This window comes from Sus scrofa, chromosome 6 (genome assembly GCF_000003025.6).
Source record: "Sus scrofa isolate TJ Tabasco breed Duroc chromosome 6, Sscrofa11.1, whole genome shotgun sequence".
Lineage (NCBI taxonomy): Eukaryota > Metazoa > Chordata > Mammalia > Artiodactyla > Suidae > Sus > Sus scrofa.
The window spans coordinates 138951557-138971517 of NC_010448.4; the positions used below are offsets into that span (position 1 = coordinate 138951557).

The 19961-nt window shown below is 33.8% G+C and overlaps 1 protein-coding gene across 6 annotated transcripts in view; it reads left to right on the forward strand.

The window, feature by feature from the left end:
• Positions 1-19961, forward strand: part of LRRIQ3 (leucine rich repeats and IQ motif containing 3) — a 202361-nt gene that overhangs the window by 1272 nt on the left and 181128 nt on the right. For 4 of the 6 annotated variants that reach the window (XM_021096478.1, XM_021096481.1, XM_021096480.1 and 1 more), the window contains exons 2-3: positions 13003-13251; positions 18439-18762. In XM_021096478.1, coding sequence (XP_020952137.1) covers positions 13003-13251; positions 18439-18762 — 573 coding nt within the window. Of the gene's footprint in view, positions 1-7927; positions 9888-13002; positions 13252-18438; positions 18763-19961 lie in introns of those variants that run through there. The other 2 variants (XM_021096479.1, XM_021096482.1) reach the window with 2 other exon arrangements.

A 19961-nucleotide genomic window follows, 5' to 3' on the forward strand; every position in this document is an offset into this window, starting at 1 on the left:
GGGAAAGTATTAAGAGAAAAGGTGGGGGAGATGACAACAGCCTAAAGAAAGGATTTTTTTTTTCTCCTAATTGAAACAAAGCCATTGCAGGGTTTTTAGGTATCTTCCCTTGTGTTTGAAAGGAGCTCACAGAAATGTACAAATAGACTGTAGTGGAGGGCAGAGCAAGGATGGAAATAGGGAGAATGGATTGGAGGCTATAGCAGCTGCCAAATAGGTGAGAGTGGTGAAGCCTTGGCCAGGATGCTAACAGTGAGGGTGAGAAGTTGGTTAGAGTCTGGATATATGTCTGAAGGCATAATTAATACCATTTGCTAATGGAGTGGCTGTGGAATGTGAAGGAAAGAGAGGAGTTAAGGATAACTTTCTGAAGTATAGAGAGGCCATTAATTGAGATACGGAGAGAGGGACAGTTATTGAGTTAGTAGGGAGAGTCCAGAAATTTGGTTTGAGATGTGTTGAATAAACAGATGTACATGTATGCAGGGCATATGTAATGGGCGTTTGTTTGTATATGTGTTTGTTTGCATTATAGGGGAGCCTGGAGTTTGTGAGACAGGTCTGGGCTGGAGATCTAGTTTTAGGAATTGTCAGCATATGGAATTAATTTTTAAACTATGAAACTAGATGAGATCTTTAGGAAAGAATGGTCAGTAGAGCCTATAATCTTATGGGGTTGTACGTACTAATGAGCTAAAGTAAGTATTGAAAAAGGTAACAAATAAGAAAAACTTCAGGTAGTGCTAAGAACTGTGATGGACTAAAATAGGGTGATGTAATAGACTCTATCAGATTGTTAAAAGTATGCTGGAGCATTTCTTGGACCTGGGAAGGTTTACTGTAAAAATGGATGTTATTTTTTTTTTATATTATATTACATAAAATGTGCTGGGTGTAAATATACTATATCAGCTATTTTTTTTTTTTTGCCATTGTGTCTTTTCTGTTTTCATCAGATTTTCACTAATATTAATTTTTAAATTAAAAATTTAAAAATAGTGTATAATTTTTGAGTGGAAGTAAATTTCCTTGGCAGTTGATTGTAGCAAGAAAAAATGTCTAAGGACTTTAAGTTTACATGTTACATAATCAGACTGTGGGATATGGTTGTTTAAACAGGCATAAGCTACAAAGACTAGAAGAAAGTATGTCAATACAGCTTAGTAGTAAATGAAGTTTAGCAGTAAATGCGTTGTTTTGTTTACATGAAACACAATGGAATTGATGTGTTTGATCTTAGAGTCACATTTTAAAAGGAATATCAGGCAAACCAAATTATAATAAGTCGAAAGAAAGATATTCCTGGGCTTTTTTTTTTTTTTTTTTCCTATTGGAGAAGAGTGGAGATTGTCTGAAGAAGTGCCATATATTTTACATACCATTAATCTAACCTGTTATAAGTGAACAGTTTAATGATTTTTAGTAAATGTACTGAATTGTGCATCCATGACCACAATTCAAGTATAGAGTATTTCCATCATCCAAATAAGATGCCTTGTGCTTATTTACAATTATGTCTAGTTAGGTTATTTTTCTTACTATAGGCATAGCTATGACAGTTGTGTAAAAGTTGCAGAGAAACACATTAATTTTTTCAGCATCATAAAAAGAGGCTGAAACCAAATAGAGAGGGTCCTGGGTTATGCACCATGGAGCTCAGGTGTGTGATTTAGCCAGTTCAGGCTTGGGCTCTCATCTTTTCCAGTACTTGCGAATCAGCTTTCTAATTAACCACTCCTCCTTTTCTCCATTTCCCTCCCCTCCCCTCCCTCCCTTCCTTCCTTCCTTCCTTTCTTTTTCTGTCTTTTTAGGGCTGCACACATGGCATATGGAAGTTCCCAGGCTAGGGGTTGAATCAGAGCTTTAGCTGCCAGCCTACACTGCAGCCACAGGAACGCTATATCCGAGTTGCATCTGTGACCTACCCCACAGCTCACAGCAACACCAGATTCTTAACCCACTGAGCAAAGCCAGGGATTGAACCCATGTCCTCATGGATACTAGTCTAGTTCATTACCGCTGAGCCACAATGGGAACTCCACTCTCTTCCTCCTCTTACTCTTCCCAACATGGAATATAAAGCAAAAAAATAGCTTTTTTTTTTTTTAACCATTTCCTTTCTTTGAATTTATTTGCTCAGCCAGCCTGTTCTCTACTTATTTCTTCACTGTTTTTTTCCCCACTATACCTTATTGAAGGAACCCTTCACCCCTTTCTGGAGAGCAAAGGAAAACGTTTTCCCTCCAGACTTCTATTTTACTTCCCCTTTTAAAGTTTTTTAAAGACTATTTTTAGAGCAGTTCACAGCAAAATTGAGAAGATACAGAGGCTTACAGTATTTATGCATGTATACCCACACATGCATGGCCTCCCCCATTATCAACATCCTCCACCAGAGTGGTACATTTGTTTCAATTGATGAATCTACAGTGACATGTCATAATCACCCAAAGCTGGCCTTAGGATTCACTCTTGGTGTTTTATACTCTATGGGTTTGGACACAATATAATGTCATTGTTATAATACTATTCAGAATAGTTTCACTGTCCTAACAAATTCTCTGTGCTCTGCCTCTTTATTCCTCACTCCCAAATCCTGCAAAACCTGCCACCACTGATCTTTTTACTGTCTCTATGTTTTGCTTTCTCAAGAATGTATGTCATATGGGTGGAATCCTACAGAATGTAGCATTTTCATATTGGCTTCATTTGCATGGTAATATGCATTTAAGGTTACAGGATGTCTTTCCATTGCTTGATCGCTAATTTATGTTTAGCACTGCCATTGTCTGGATGTACCACAGGTTATTTATTCATTCACCTACTGAAGGATGTTTTGATTCCTCCCAATTTGGTTGATTATGAATAAAGCTTCTGTAAATGTCCGTGTGCTGGGTTTTGTATGAAAATAAGTATTCAGGAGTTCCCGTCGTGGCGCAGTGGTTAACGAATCCAACTAGGAACCATGAGGTTGCGGGTTCGGTCCCTGCCCTTGCTCAGTGGGTTAAGGATCTAACGTTGCCGTGAGCTGTGGTGTAGGTTGCAGACGCGGCTCGGATCCCGCTTTGCTGTGGCTCTGGCATAGGCTGGCGGCTGCAGCTCCAATTCGACCCTTAGCCTGGGAACCTCCATATGCCGCGGGAGCGGCCCAAAGAAATAGCAAAAAGACAAAAAAAAAAAAAAAAAAGAAAAAGAAAAGAAGTATTCACCTCCTTTGGGTAAATAGCAAGAAATGCATTTACTTGATCTTAAGATAAAAGTGTATTTAGTTTTTTGAGAAACCCCCAACTTCTTTCCAGATTAGCTATACTATTTTGCACTCCAGCCATAACGAATGAAAGTTCCTGTTGTTCCACATCCTTGTCAGCAGTTTTTTTTTTTTGTCAGTGTTAGACTTTGGCCATTCTTATAGGTATGTAATGCTAATTGTTTTTATTTGCATTTTCCCAATGACATATGATGAGAAACAACTTTCATATGCTTATATGAATTTGTGTATCTTCTTTGATGAAGTGTCTGTTGAGAGTTTTGGCTTATTTTTTAATCTGGTTGTTCATTTTCTTATTGTTGAATTTTAAGAGTTCTTTGTTTATTTTATATGTCTTTTATTAGATGGGTGATACACAAGGTTTTTTTTTTTTTTCCCAGTCTGTAACTTGTCTTCTCATTTGACATTACCTTTTGCAGACCATGTGTTTAATGTTAATGAACTACAGATTACACAATATTTCGCTCAAAGATTTTGCTTTTGATGGTGTATCTAACAAAATAATCATCACTCCTAATTTCACGTAGGTTTTCTCTAAGTTTTCTTCTACAAGTTTTAAAGTTTTATGTTTTACATTCATGTCATATATCCATTTTGAATTAACTTTTCTGAAGTTATAAAGTCTGTGTCCAGATTCATTTTTTTAATATGGATGTACAGCTGTTGGAGCACCATGTATTGAAAGTCTGTATCTTTGCTCCATTGTGTTGCTTTTTCTCTTTTGTCAAAGAGCAGTTGACTGTATACATCTCTGCCTTTTTCTAGGCTATTTTGTTCCACTTATCTAACTTTCTATTTTTTATTTTAATTTTTATTTTATGTTAGAGTATTGTTGATTTACAGTGTTGTGTTAGTTTCAGGCATACAGCAAAGTGATTCAGTTATTCATGTTTACTTTATTTTTCAGATTCTTTTCTGAGTTATAGAATATTAGTAGAGTTCTCTGAACTATATAGTAGGTCCTTGTTGATGTTGATGATCTATTTTATACACAGTAGTGTGTATATGTTACTCGCAACCTGGTAATTTATCCCTCCCCCACCAAGTTTTCCTTTTAGTAACTATAAGTTTCTTTTTAAGATCTGTGAGTCTGTTTCTGTTCTGCAAATAAGTTCATTTCTATACTTTTTATTAAGATTCCACATATAAGCGATGCCACATGATGTTTGTCTTTCTCTAACTTCCCTTTGTATGATAATCTCTAGATCCATCCATGTTGCTGCAAATGGCATTATTTCATTCTTTTTTATGGCTAAGTAATATTCCATTGTATATGTGTACCACATTTTCTTTATCCGTTCCAGTCAGTGGACATTTAGGTTGCCTCCATGTTTTGGCTATTATAAATAGTGCTGAAGTAAAATTGGGGTGCATGTATCTTTTAAAATTATGGTTTTCTCCAGGTATATGCCCAGGAGTAGAATTGCTAGATCATATGGTGGCTCTATTTTTAGTTTTTTAAGGAACCTTTATACTCTTATCCATGGTGGTTGTACCACGTTACATTCCCACCAAGAGTGTAGGAGGCTTTTTCACACCCTCTCCAGAATTGATTATTTGTAGACTTTTTGATGATGGACACTCTGACTGGTGTGAACTGATAGCTTCTTGTAGTTTCGATTTGCTTTTCTCTTATGATTAAAAATGTTGAACATCTTTTCATGTGCTTTTTTGACCATCTGTATGTCTTGGGAGAAATATCTACTTAGATCTTCTGTTTTGATTGGGTTGTTTGTTGTTTTGATAATGAGCTATATGAACTGTTTGTATATTTTGAAAATTTATACCTTATTTGTTCTATCATTTACAAATACTTTCTCCCATTCTGTAGGTTGTCTTTATGTTTTGTTTATGGTTTCCTTGACTGTGCAAAAGTTTTTAAGTTTAATTATGTATCATTTGTTTACTTTTTGTTTGTATTTTCATTATTTTAGGAGGTGGCTCCAAAAAGATAGTGCTGCAATTTATGTCAGAATGTGTTCTGCCTATGTTTTCCTCTAGGAATTTTGTAGTTACCCAGCCTTATATGTTTAGGTCTTTAATCCATTTTGAGTTTACTTTTATGTATGGTATTAGAGAATGTTCTAATTTAATTCTTTTACATGTAGCTGTCCAGCACTGCTTATTAAAAGGACTGTCTTGGGAGTTCCCATGTGGCTCAGCAGACACAAACCCAACTAGTATCCATGAGGATGCAGGTTTGATCCCTGGCCTTGCTCAGTGGGTTAAGGATCTGGTGTTGCCATGAGCTGTTGTCTAGGTTGCAGATGCAGCTTGGATCCTGTATTGCTGTAGCTGTGGCATAGGCTGGCAGCAATAGCTCTGATTTGACCCCTAGCCTAGGATCTTCCATATGCTGAGAGTGTGGTCCTAAAAAAAAAAAAAATGAAAAAAAAGAAAAAATTATTTTCTCCACTGTATATTCTTGCCTCCTTTGATTAATTAACTGTAGTGGCATGGGATTATTTCTGGGCTTTCTGTCCTGTCCCATTGATCTATATTTCTCTTTTTGTGCCAGTGTCATACAATTTTGACAACTGTAGCTTTGTCATATAGACTGAAATCAGTGAGCCTGGATCCTCCAGGTCAGTTTTTCTTTCTTTGGGTTGCTTTGGCTATTTTGGGTCTTTTGTGTTTCCATACAAATTAAATTTTTTTTTGTTCAAGTCCTGTGAAAAATACCATTGATAGTTTGATAGGGATAGTCTTGAATCTGCAGATTGCCTTGGGGGGAGTATAGTAATTTTGATAATATGATCCAAGAGCATATATTTTTCCATCTATGACATCTTTGATTTCTTTCATCAGCATCTTAAAATTTTCAGAATACAGATCTTTTACCTCCTTATGTAGGTTTATTCCTAGATAATTTTTTTCTTCATGATGCTATGGTAAATTGGGATTGGTTCCTTAATTTCTCTTTCTGATCTTTTGTTGTTAGTGTGTAGCAATACAAGAAATTTCTGTGTATGAATTTTGTATCCTGAAACTTTACCAAATTCATTATTGAGTGCTAGTAGTTTTCTAATACCATCTTTAGTATTTTCTAAGTATAGTGTCATGTTATCTGCAAACAGTGCTAGCTTTACTTCTTTTCCAGTTTGGTTCCTTTTATTTCTTTTCTTCTCTGATGGCTGTGGCTAGGACTTCCAAAACTATGTTGAATAAAAGTGGTAAGAATGCACATTCTTTTCTTGTTCCTGATCTTAGAGGAAACACTTTCAGCTTTCCACTGTTAGCTGTGCGTTTGTCATATATGGCTTTTATTACATTGAGGTAGGTTCCCTCTGTGATTACTTTCTGGAGAGTTTTTATCATAACTGGGTGTTGAATTTTGTCCAAAGCTTTTTCTGCATCTATTGAGATATTCATTATTTTTTTTTAATTTTTCAGATTGTTAATGTGGTGTATCACATAGATTGATTTGTATATTAATATGCAAAATATCAATTTGTATATTGAAGAATCCTTGCATCTCTGGGATAAATCCTACCTGATCATGATGTATGATCCTTTTAATGTATTGTTCAGTTCCTTTGCTAGTATTTTGTTGAGAATTTTTGTATCCATGCTTATCATTGATATTTACTTGTGATTTTTTTTGTAATATCTTTGGTTTTGGTGTCAGAGTGATGTGACTTCATAGAATGAGCTTAAGAGTGTTCCTTTATTTGTAATTTTTTTGGAATAGTTTCATTAGAATAGGTATTAGCACTTCTATAAATGTTTGATAGAATTTGCCTGTGGAGCCCTGTGATCCTGGACTTTTTTTTTGTTGGAGTTTTAAAGTCACAGTTTCAGTTTCAGTACTTATGGTTGGTCCATTCATATTTTCTATTTCTTCCTGGTTCAGTCTTTGGAAGATTGTTCTTTTCTAAGAATTTGTCCATTTCTTCTAGGTTGTCGATTTTATTGGCATATAGCTTATAGTAGTCTCTTATGATGCTGTGTATTTTTGTGGTGTCAGTTGTAATTTCTCCTTTTTCTTTTCTAATTTCATTGATTTGATCCCTCTCCCTTTTCTTCTTGATGAATCTGGCTAAAGGTTTATTAATTTTTTTGTGTGTGTACAGAGGACTAGTTTTTAGTTTCGTTGATCTTTTCTACTGTTTTCTTTTTCTCTATTTCACTTATTTCTGTTTTGATCTTTATGATATCTTTCCTTCTGCTAACATTGGGTTTTGTTCTTTCTCTGTTGCTTTAGGTATAGGGTTAGGTTTTTTGCTTGAGATTTTTATTTCCTGAGCTAAAATTGTATTGCTATAAACTTCTCTCTTAGAATTGTTTTTGCTGCATCCTATGGGTTTTGTATTGTTGTATTTTCATTTTTATTTGTCTCTAGGTATTTTTTAAAAAATTTATTCTTTAATGTCTTCAATAATCCATTGGTTGGGTAGTAACATTGGTTAGCCTTCATTTGTTTGTATTTTTTTTTACATTTTTTTCTTTTAGTTGATTTTTTTGGTCTGTTTTCTTTTTAGGGCTGCACCTATGGCATATGAAAGTTCCCAGGCTAGGGGTCAAATTGGATTTGTAGCTGCTGGCCTACAGCACAGCCACATCAATGTGAGATCTGAGCCACATCTGTGACCTATGCTGAAGCTTGTGGACATGCTGTATCCTTAACCCACTGAGTGAGTCCAGGTATTGAACCTGCATCCTCCTGGATACTATGTCAAGTTCTTAACCCACTGAGACAAAACAGGAACTCCTTTTACTTGATTTCTAATCTCAGTGTTGTGTTCAGAGAATTTAAAATTACAATTTTCTTAAATTTACCAAGGCTCACTTTGGGGCCCAGCATGTGGTCTGTCCTGGAGAATGTTCCATATGCACTTGAGAAAAATGTATGTCACATAAATATCCAGTTAAATACATCTGGTCTAATATGTCTTTTAAGGGTGTGTTTCCTTATTGAAAAGTCAGGATGACCTGTCCTTTGATGTAAGTGGGGTGTTAAAAGTTCCCTACTATTATTGTGTCACTATAAATTTCTCCTTTCATGGCTCCAGGTATTTGCCTTATCTGTTGAAGTGCTCCTATGTTGGATGCATAGATATTTATATTGTCATATATTCTTCTTGCATTGACCCCCTTCATCATTAGGTAGAGTCATTCTTTGTCTGTTGTAATATTCTTTATTTGAAAATCTATTTCTGATCTGAATATTATTATTCACCTTTTGTTTTGATTTTCATTTATGTGGAATACCTTTTTCCATCCCCTCACTTTCAGTCTATGTGGGATCTAGATCTGAAGTGAGTCTCTTGTAGACAGCATATATATGGATCTTGTTTTTGTATCCATTCAGCCAGTCTCTGTCTTTTGGGTGGAACATTTATTCTGACTGCATTTAAGGTAACTATGGATATGTATGTTCTTATTGCCATTTTGTTAATTGTTTTAGATTTGTTTTTGTAAGTCTTTTTTCATCCTTTCCTCTTCTGTTCTCTTCTTTTGTGACTTGATGATTATCTTTAATGTTGTATGTGGATTTGTTTTTCCTTTTTGTGTTTCTATTGTAGATTTTGGTTTGAGTTTTTGTGTTTGAGAGTTTTATCATGAATAGCTGTTAGATTGTGTTAGAGCTTTTGACATGATCACATGGTTTTTCTTATTTAGTTTGTTGGTGTGATGGAATTTCATTAATTGGTTTTTTGAATATTGAAACTGTCTTGCATACCTGGCATAAATCCAGCTTTGTAGTAGGTGTGTGATTCTTTTTATATATTGTTGGATTTGATTTACTAGTTTTGCTATTACTATATGAATAGACCTGTAAGAGGATGACATTGTGAGGACTGGTATAGAGTGGGGCCCTGACATAGTACAGTAAGTGAGACCCATGCATTCCAGCATCCCAGCTAAACCTACTTTTGTGCTATCTTTGCAAATGTTTCACATGTGTAAATCAGCCACCCTGGAGATTGTTGGTTTGGATAAGCCCCGCAAGACTGAATCTCAGGTCCCTATCACTTGGAATAGAACTGCCCACTTAAACCAAGTCAACCTTCAAATCTGAGAATAATAAATTGTGGATTTTTTTTTAAAGCCAGTATGTTTTAGGGTGCTCTGTTACATAGCATAAATAAATGAAAAAAAAATGTGCGGTCTTTTTTGTAGAACATTGGATATTTGTTGTGGAGAATTAGCATTGAAGGATTTCAAGGAATTAACAGAATTTTACCTGATAGATACTTCATTATTTGTATTCGGAAATCTTTTTTAAAGCACTATTGAGGTTAATTGACATATATCATTGTATAAGTTTAAGGTGTAAAGTATGATAATTTGATACACATGTGTTTGTAAAATGATTATCACGATATGGTTAGTTACCACATTTATTGTCTCATTATAATAACCTGCTTTGTGTATGTATGAAAAGACATGTATGATATACTCTCTTAGTAACTTTTTTAAGTATATAATATGGTATTTTTAACTGTAGTTATGATATTGTATGTTATATCCCTAGAACTTACTCATAAGTGAAAGTTTGTTCCCCTTGACTAGCACCTCTCTGTTTCCTACACCCTATTTTGGCCACTGCTGACAGCTGCCAGTTTTATTCTTTGATTACATAAGTTCAACCATTTTGGATTCCACATTAAGGAAGGTAATAATAGTATTTTTTTTTCTACTGACTTACTTCACTTAATGTAAAGTCTCAAGATTTATAGTGTAGAAAATGGCACAATTTCCTTCTTCCTTATGGCTGAATAATATTCATTGTGTGTATGTGTTTATATAAAATGGATATCACATTTTTCTTTAGCTATTCCCCTATCAACAGGCATTTCAGTTCCTTCCAAGTGTTAGCCATTGTGACTAATGACCACGGGATACACTTACATCTACAAAATAGTTACTTCATTTCTGGGGGATATTATGCAGAATGGGGTTAACTATATCACATGATAGTTTCAGTTTTAGTTTTTTGAGGAACTTCATACTGTTTTACATATGGCTGCACCAATTTACATTCCCACCAACAGTAGATAAGGGTTCCTCTTTCTTTATATCTTTAGCAACACTTATTTCTTATCTTTTTGAATATAGTCATTTTAACATGTGAGACAATACTGTGGTTTGATTTTCATTTCTGAAGTGATCAGTGTTGTTGAACACCTTTTTAATGTATGTGTTCACAATGTTATGTCTTTGGAGAAACATCTATTCAGGTCCTTTGCCTACTTTTAATCACGTTATTATTTTCTGTTGATTTGTATGAGTTTCTTTTATATTTTGGATGTTAACCCTTTATCAGATATATGATTTGCAAATATTTTTTCCCATTGTATAGCTGCCTCCTTATTCTTTGTTGTTCACTTGCTTGTTTTACTGTGCAGGAAATTTTTAGTTTGATGTAGTCATAGGTGTTGCTATTTGCTTTTGTTGTCTTTGCTTTTGGTGTCATATCCAAAAAAATCATTACCAAGACAAATGTAAAAGGAGCTTTCTTCTGGAAGTTTTATGGCTTCTGGTCTTAAAGTCTTTAATACATTTCCAGTCATTTTTGTGAGTTATGTGAGACATAGGTCCAAAATCATTCTTTTGCACTTGAACATCCAGTTTTCCCAGCCCCATTTATTGAAGGTACTGTCTTTTCCTTACTGAGTGTTGGTTCTTTTGCCATATATTAGTTTATTATATATTGATGGGTTTATTTCTTGGCTCTCATTTTATTTTTGCATTGTTCTATGTGGCAGTTTTTTTTTTTTTTTTTTTTTTTGCCTTTTGCCTATTCTAGGGCTGTTCCCGCAGCATATGGAGGTTCCAGGCTAGGGGTCCAATCGGAGCTGCAGCCACTGGCCTACGCCAGAGCCACAGCAATGCAGGATCCAAGCCGCATCTGTGACTACACCAAAGCTCACGGCAATGCCAGATCCTTAACCCACTCTGCAAGTCTGGGGATAGAACCTGCAACCTCATGGTTCCTAGTCAGATTCGTTAACCACTGAGCCACTACAGGAACTCCTATGTGGCAGTTTTTATACCTGTAACATACTGTTTTGATTACTATAACTTTGCAATATGTTTTGAATTCAGGAAGCATGAGGCCTCAAACTTTGTTCTTCTGTCCCAAGATTATTTTGCTTGTTTGGTTTTTATTTTCTGATGTGGTCCCATATGAATTTCAGGATTGCTATCCCTATTTCTGTGAAAAATGTCATTGGGAGTTCCCGTCGTGGCGCAGTGGTTAACGAATCCGACTAGGAACCATGAGGTTGCGGGTTCGGTCCCTGCCCTTGCTCAGTGGGTTAACGATCCGGCGTTGCCGTGAGCTGTGGTGTAGGTCGCAGACGCGGCTCGGATCCCACATTGTTGTGGCTCTGGCGTAGGCTGGTGGCTACAGCTCCGATTCAACCCCTAGCCTGGGAACCTCCATATGCCGCGGGAGCGGCCCAAGAAATAGCAACAACAACAACAACAACAACAACAACAACAAAAGACAAAAAAAAGACAAAAAAAAAATGTCATTGGAATTTTGATAGAGATTGCATTGAATCTATAGATGACTTGGGTAGTATGCTCATTTTAAGAATATTAACTATTCTAATCACTGAACACAGTCTTCTTTCCAGTTATTTGTTTCTTCTTCAGTTTCTTTCCTTAATGTCTTAGAGTACTCAGTGAACAGATTTTTTTACCTCCTTATTTAAATTTATTCCTAAGTATTTTATTATTTTTGATGCTATTATAATGGAGTTGTCTTCTTTTTTCCTAGATAGTTCACTGCTAATATATATAAAATGCAGTGAAGTTTTATATGTTGATTTTGTGTCATATAACTCTACTGTATTTTTATGTTCTAATACTTTTTTAATGGAATCTTTAGGATTTTCTGTGTTTAACATCATTTGCAAACAGACACTTTTAACTTTTTCCTTTCTGATTTGGATGCCTTTTATTTCTTTTTCTTGCCTGATCACTCTAGCTAGGATATCCATAATTATGTGGAATAGGAATGGTGAGAGTGGACACTTTATCCTCCTGTGATTTTAAAGGAAAGCTTTCAACATTTCTGCATTGAATATGATATTAGCTTTAAGCGTATCATTTATGGCATCTTTTATGTTGAATTGCAGTCCTTTTGTGCCACTTTATTTAGAATTTTTATCACATAAGAATGTTAAATTTTTGTTAAATGATTTTTCTACATCTGTTTATATGAGCATATGATTTTTGTCCTTCATTCCATTAATGAGGTTTATCACATTGATTTACATTGTTGAATCATCTTTGCAGCCCTGTATTGCTCCTTAATTTCACTTAACTCTACTTATCAGCCTTTCCCACAAATATTATCACTATTCCAACTTGATGGTTTATTATTCAATGCTCTTATTAGTATCTCTTAACTAAAATTATAATACGAAGTATGTTAGGGTATAGTTTTCTATATTTGTCTTAGTCATATTTCCCAGAGGTGATGTTTTTATCTCAACTGTTTCACTGAATTTCATGTTCTTTAAGTATTCCAGGAAAAATAAAAATTTGCTTCCTCTTACTGATTATTTCACTGGTGATGGCAATGATAGATTTTTTTGGTTGTAGTTTTATATAGGTTATATATTTTAAATGCTTCAGGGTAGAAGGTTTTATGGAAATTATATTTTTAAAAATCTTATCTTTCTTTTTATTCTTACTACCTATTAGAAAATATTTTTGTCTTCAGATAGATTTATTTTAGAAAGCTGAAAACTTTCAAAATTTACCATTTTTCTTAGATGTTTCATGGAACAATCACAGAAGAGCTAACCAGTCATAAAGAATGGAGTCACTATAATGAAAATATAATAGAAGATCAAAAAGATTTTGTCCTTGTGAAGTTCAATGGACTTCATTTAAAGTCTATGGAAGGTTTTCAATCTTATATCTCTCTTAGAGTATGCATCTTCTCAAACAATTTTATTACAGATATTCATCCACTTCAAAGTTGTATAAAATTAGTCAAACTTGATCTCCATGGAAATCAGGTAAGCAATAACATTTTCACATATTTTCATGTAAATGAAGTTGATATTTAATAAGCACTTATGTTTATGCACAGTATTTCTCCAAGGAAGTCTTTTATGTGATATGTAAACAATTTATATAAAATAAATAAATACATATATATATAAACCCAAAATTTTAAATATAAGTAATCATTTCAATCTAAAATATATAAACCAACAGCATGTGATTTGGTTTATTTTACTTCTTATAGTCTGGATTAAGAATACTTCTTGACTCATTTTTTTAAATGACACATAACTGGTCTATAGCATTATATTAATTTTAAGTGTACAACATAATGATTCAATATTTGTGTATATTGCAAAATGATCACAGTAAGTCAACATACATACTAAAGGCTTAGCAGGTTAAAGATCTGGTCTTGTCAGTGGTGTGGCGTGGGTTTGATCCCTGGCCCAGGAACTTCTGCATGCCATGGGCATGGCCAAAAATAATATGTCACTAAAGAGTTACATTTATTTTGCTTGTGATGAGAACTTTTAAAATCTACTCTCTTAGCAACTTTCAAATGTATTATCCAGTATTCTTAACAAATATATCTGTTGCTGTATGTTATATCCCCAAGACTTACTTATCTTATAACTGAAAGTTTGTACCTTTTGAGCATCTTCACCCATTTTACCCTCTCCCTCTGCCTCTGAGTCATCAATGTGTTTTCTGTATCTGAGAATTGGGTTTTTATTCATTTGTTTTATTTATTTTTTTAGATTCCACATAATATAAGTGAGATCATATGGTACTTGTTTTTCTCTGTCTGACATTTCATTTAATATAATGTCCTCAGTCTTCATCATGTTGTTGCAAATAACACGATTTCATTCTCTTTTTATGACAAATATTCCACTGTGTATGTATGTCACATATTCTTTATTTGTTCACACCTAGATAGTCACTTAGGTGTTTTCCATGTCTTGGCTATTGTAAATAATGCTGCAGTAAACATGGGGGTGCATGTGTACTTTTCAGTTAGCATTTTGTTTCCTTGAAATAAATACCTAGAAGTAGAATTGTTGTATCACATGGCAGTTTTATTTTGAATTTTTTGAGCAAACTTCATGATGTTTTTCCATAGTGGCTACACCAATTTACAATCTCACGAATACTATACAAGGCTCCCTGTTTTCCACATCTTTGACAACACCTGATATTTCTTGTATTTTTGATAATAACCATTCTAACAGGTGTGAGGTCATCTCATTGTGACTTTGATATGCAGTAACCTGATGGTTGGCAATGTTGACTACCTTGTCATATTAATTTAGATTCTCTGCCTGTTTTTCAGTTGGGTTGTTTTTTTTTTTTTTTTTTTTTTTTTTGCTATCATCACGTGAATTCTTTATATATTTTGTGTATTAGCCCTTTCTCAGATGTGTGATTTGCAAATATGTTCTCCCATTCAGTAGATTGCCTTATTAATGGTTTCCTTTACTTTGTAGAAGCTGTTTAGTTTGGCATTGTATCGCCTGTTCAGTTTTGCTTTTTTGCCTTCACTTTTGGTGTCAAATTGAAAAATCATTGCCAAGACCAATGTCAAGGTCATATGGTATTTATCCTTTGTTTTGTTAATGTGGAGTATCACATTGTTTTGACCCCTTAATTTTATTATGTAAGGACTGTATTTTGTTTTAACTTTATTTTTAATGATTTTTATTTTTACCATTAAAGTTGTTTTATAGTGTTCTGTCAGTTTTCTACTGTATAGCAAAATGACCAAGTCACACACACACACATATATATTCATTCTTTTTTTCACATTATCCACCATCATGTTCCATCACAAGTGACTAGATATAGTTCCCTGTGCTATAGAGCATGATCTCATTACTTATCTACTCCAAATGAGAGTCTCTAGTTCCATACATGTTGCTGCAAATGGCATTATTTTGTTATTTTTTAAGGCTGAGTAGTATTCCATTGTGTATATATACCACATCTGCTAATCCATTCATCTTTCAATAGACATTTAGGTTGTTTCCATGTCTTGGCTATTGTGAATAGTGTTGCAGTGAACATATGGGTCAATGTGTCTTTTTCAAGGAAAGTTTGGTCTGGAAATATGCCCAAGAGTGGGATTGCTGGGTCATATGGTAATTCTATATTTAGTTTCCTAAGGTGCCTCCATACTATTTTCCACAGTGGTTATACCAATTTATATTCTCACCAGCAGTGTAGGAGGGTTCCCTTTACTTCACACCCCCTCCCGGCATCTGTTATTTGTGGACTTATTAATGATGCATTCTGACTTGTGTGAGGTGGTACCTAATTGTAATTTTGATTTGCATTTCTTTAATAATCAGTGATGTTGAGCATTTTTTCATGTGCCTGTTGGCCATCTGTATATCTTCTTTGGAGAAATGTCTGTTCAGGTCTTTGGCCCATTTTTCAATTGTGTTGTTGGGTTTTTTTGCTGTTGAGTTGTATAAGTTGTTTGTATATTTTAGAGATTAGGCCCTTGTCAGTTGCATTGTTTGCAACTGTCTTCTCCCATTCCATAGGTTGTCTTTTTGTTTTTTATGGTTTTATTTGCTATTCAAAAGCTCATCAGTTTGATTAGGTTCCTTTGGTTTATTTTTGCTTTTATTTCTGTTGCCTTGGGAGACTTACCTAAGAAAACATTTTTAAGGTTGAAGTCAGACAATGTTTTACCTATGTTCTCCTCTTGGAGTTTGATGGTCTTTAAGCCATTTTGAGTTTATTTTTGTGGATGGTGTGAAGTTGTGTTCCAGTTTCATTGATTTATATCCAGATGTCCAGTTTTCCCATCGCCAATTGTTAAAAGGCTGTCTTTTTCCCATTTTATATTCTTGCCTCCTTTGTCAAAGATTAATTGACCATAGGTGTCTGGGTTTATTTTCTGCATTCTCAATTCTCTTCCATTGGTCTGTATGTCTATTTTGGTACCAGTACCATGCTGTTTTGCTTACTGTAGCTTTTAATATTGCCTGAAGTCAGGAGAGTTAACCTCCTGCTTGTTTTTTATTCCTCAGGTTGCTTTGGCAATTCTGAGTCTTTTATGGTGCCATATAAAATTTGGATTATTTGTTCTAGTTCTGTGAAAAATGTCACAGGTAATTTGATAGAGATTGCTTTGAATCTATATTTGCTTTGGGTGGTAAGGGCGTCTTTACTTTATGTTAATTCTTCCAACCCAGGATCATGGAATATCTTTCCATTTCTTTGAATCCTCTTTAATTTCCTTGATTTATGTTTTTTAGTTCTCAGCATATATCTTTCACTTCCTTGGACAGGATTATTCCTAGGTATTTAATTTTGGGGTGAGTGATTTTAAAAGGTATTATATTTTTTTATTCCTTTTCTAATATTTCATTGTTAGTATACAGAAATACACCCAATTTCTGAATGTTAATCTTGTATCCTGCTACTTTGCTGAATTCGTTTATCAGTTTGAGTAATTTTTTTGTGGAGTCCTTAGTGTTTTCTATATATAGCACCATGTTATCTACATACAGTGACTCTTTTACCTCTTCTCTTCCAATCTGGATACCTTCAATGGCATGAAACTAGAAATCAACCACAGGAAAAGAAATAAGGAAATACTAACTACATGGACACTAAACAACATGCTACTGAAAAAACCAATGGGTCATTGAGGAAATCAAAAAGAAAATTAAAAAATACCTCGAGACAAATGATAATGAAGACACAATCATTCAAAGTCAATGGGATACTGCAAAAGTAGTGCTTAGAGGGAAATTCATAGTGATACATACCTTCCTCAAAAAAGAAGAAAAATCTCAAATCAACAACTTAACCCAGCACCTAAATGAATTAGAAAAAGAAGAACAAACAACCTCAAGTCATCAGAAGGAAGGAAATCATAAAAATCAGAAAAGAAATCAATAAAATAGAGATTCAAAAGACAATAGAAAAAAATCAGTAAAACCAGGAGCTGGTTCTTTGAAAATATAAACAAAATTGACAAACTTCTGGCCAGACTCACCATAAGAGGAGAGAAAAAATCCAAATAAACAAAATAAGAAATGAAAAAGGAGAAATCTCAAAAGATACTGCAGAAATACAAAAACGTAAGAGAATTCTATGAACAATTATATGCCAACAAATTTGACAACCTCAAAGAAATGAACAATGAGGACTTATAGCCCACCAAAACTGAATCGAGAAGCAATAGATCAACTGAACAGACTGATCACTAGAAACGAAATTGAATATGTCATAAAAACACTCCCTACAAACAAAAGTCCAGGATCAGATGGCTTCACAGGCGAATTCTACCAAACATACAAAAAAGTACTTAATACCAATCCTTCTTAAACTTTTGCAAAAGGTTGAAGAGGTAGGAACACTCCCAAAGACACTCTATGAAGCCATCATCACCCTAATACCAAAACCAGACAAAGATACTCCCAAAAAAAGAAAATTATAGGCCAACATTTTGATGAATGTGGAGGCAAAAATAGTCAAAAAAATTTTAGTCAACCAAACCCAACAACATATAAAAAGATCGTTTACCACAACCAAATGGGATTCATCCCAGGTTCACAAGGATGGTTCAACATTTGCAAATCAATCAATGTCATACACCACATTTACCAAAAAAAAAGTAAAAAAGCACATGATCATCTCACTAGATGCAGAAAAAGCATTTGACAAAGTCCAACATCCATTCATAATAAAAACTCTTACCAAAGTGGGTATAAAGGGAACGTACCTTAGCATAATAAAAGCCATTTATGACAAACCCATAGCTAATATTATACTCAATTGAGAAAAGCTGAAAGCCCTCCCACTAACACATGGAAGAAGATAACGATGCCGTTTCTCACCACTTTTACTCAACATAGTATTGGATGTCCTAGCCACAGCAATTAGATAAAGGAATGTATGTTAGAAATGTTTAAAGAGGGCTTATTATAAAGGAACTTTTATTGAATTGAATATATCTTTTTATTTAGTTACACTGTTAATTACAGATGCATAGTGTATTTTGGTTTACTCCAGTCATCATTTGGGTAATAAGGAATTCTGCTTTTGCTTACTGATGAGAAATTTGCTATTTGGGAAGATATTGAATTATATAAGTTGTTTAATGTTTTTCCTTTCTCCACATAATTCATCTAAAATTTATATCTATATTTAAAGAATTATCATTAATAATATTTCAGATAAAGAGTCTACCAGAATCCAAATTTTGGAGTGGATTGAAGAACTTAAAACTTCTCTATCTTCATGACAATGGGTTTGCAAAGTTAAGGAATGTATGTGTGTTATCTGCCTGTCCAAGCCTCATTGCCCTTACTATGTTTGATTGTCCAGTAAGCCTTAAAAAAGGATATAGACATGTTCTTGTTAACGGTATATGGCCTCTCAAGGCACTGGATCATCATGTGATTTCTGATGAAGAAATAATTCAGAACTGGCATCTTCCTGAAAGATTCAAAGCATATAACCACAGACTTTTCTTTAATTTCTGCCCTTCTTTGAAAAAGGTAATTGGCTTAATTAGAGTTTCATTTTAAAGAAATGTTTGGGAGTAAAGTTTTAGCTTTTAAATTATGTACCTAAATTATATAAACCAATATCTTATATTCCAGGTCAAATATTTTTTCTTCATTGTTTTCTTATAGAATTTAAAAAATTTTTATCTATGAAGTTTAGATCTTTCATCCAGAATGAATTTTTATATGGTGTGGAGTAAGGGTCCAAGTTCGTTTTTTTGCATTTGGAAATTCAATTATACCAGCCCCAATTCCCCAGTGAATTGCCTCAATATTTTCTGTTAAAAATCATTTGGCCATAAATGTAAGAATTTACTTCTAGACTCTCAATTATATTCCAGTTGTCTGTATGTCTATCCTTATGCTATACTATGTAGTCTTGGTTACTGTAGCTTTGTAGTTAAGCTTCAAAATAGGAAAGTGTGAGTTCTGCGGCTTTGTTTTTGTTTTTCAACATTTTTTCCTTTGGCTATTCAGGATACATTGTATTTACAAATTAATTTTAGAAACAGCTTATCAGTTTCTGTGATGAGTCTTGCTGGGATAGTAATAAGGATTACATTGAATTTATAAATCAATTTATGTAGAATTACCATCTTTATAATAGAGAGTATTCTTGTCCTTGAACATGATATCATTTTACTTAAATATTCTTTAATTCTGTCAATTTTGTTGTTTTCAGTGTACAAATCTTTCATTTACTTTGTTAAAATTTATTTCTCTGTATTTTATTTAACTTTATGATACTGTGAATGAAATCATTTTCCTAAGTTCATTTTGGATTGTTATTTATTAGCATACAGAAATACAGTTGAAATTTTATTTAATCTTATATTCTGCCACTTTGCTATTCTCATTTCTTAGTTCTAGAATCTTTTTGTTGATTCAGAATATTTGTTTTTTAATTAAAAGTAGATCACTTTTTTTCAAGTTTCCATATTTGAATAATTCCATTAGGAAATAGTTTATTTTTTTCAATGTCTAATTCCAGGCATTTGATTAATAATTGGATTATTAATGGAAGAGATAAAAATATTCAATTTCTAAACAGCTAATTTGGTGACACTGGCATGTTCAAATCACCATTGTGTGTTGACTATTGGGAAACTTGATATCTAGCTGGAGGTTACAAAATAGAAGAAAACATGCTTCATGTCAGTTAATGTAATTCACATATCAAAAGACTAAAA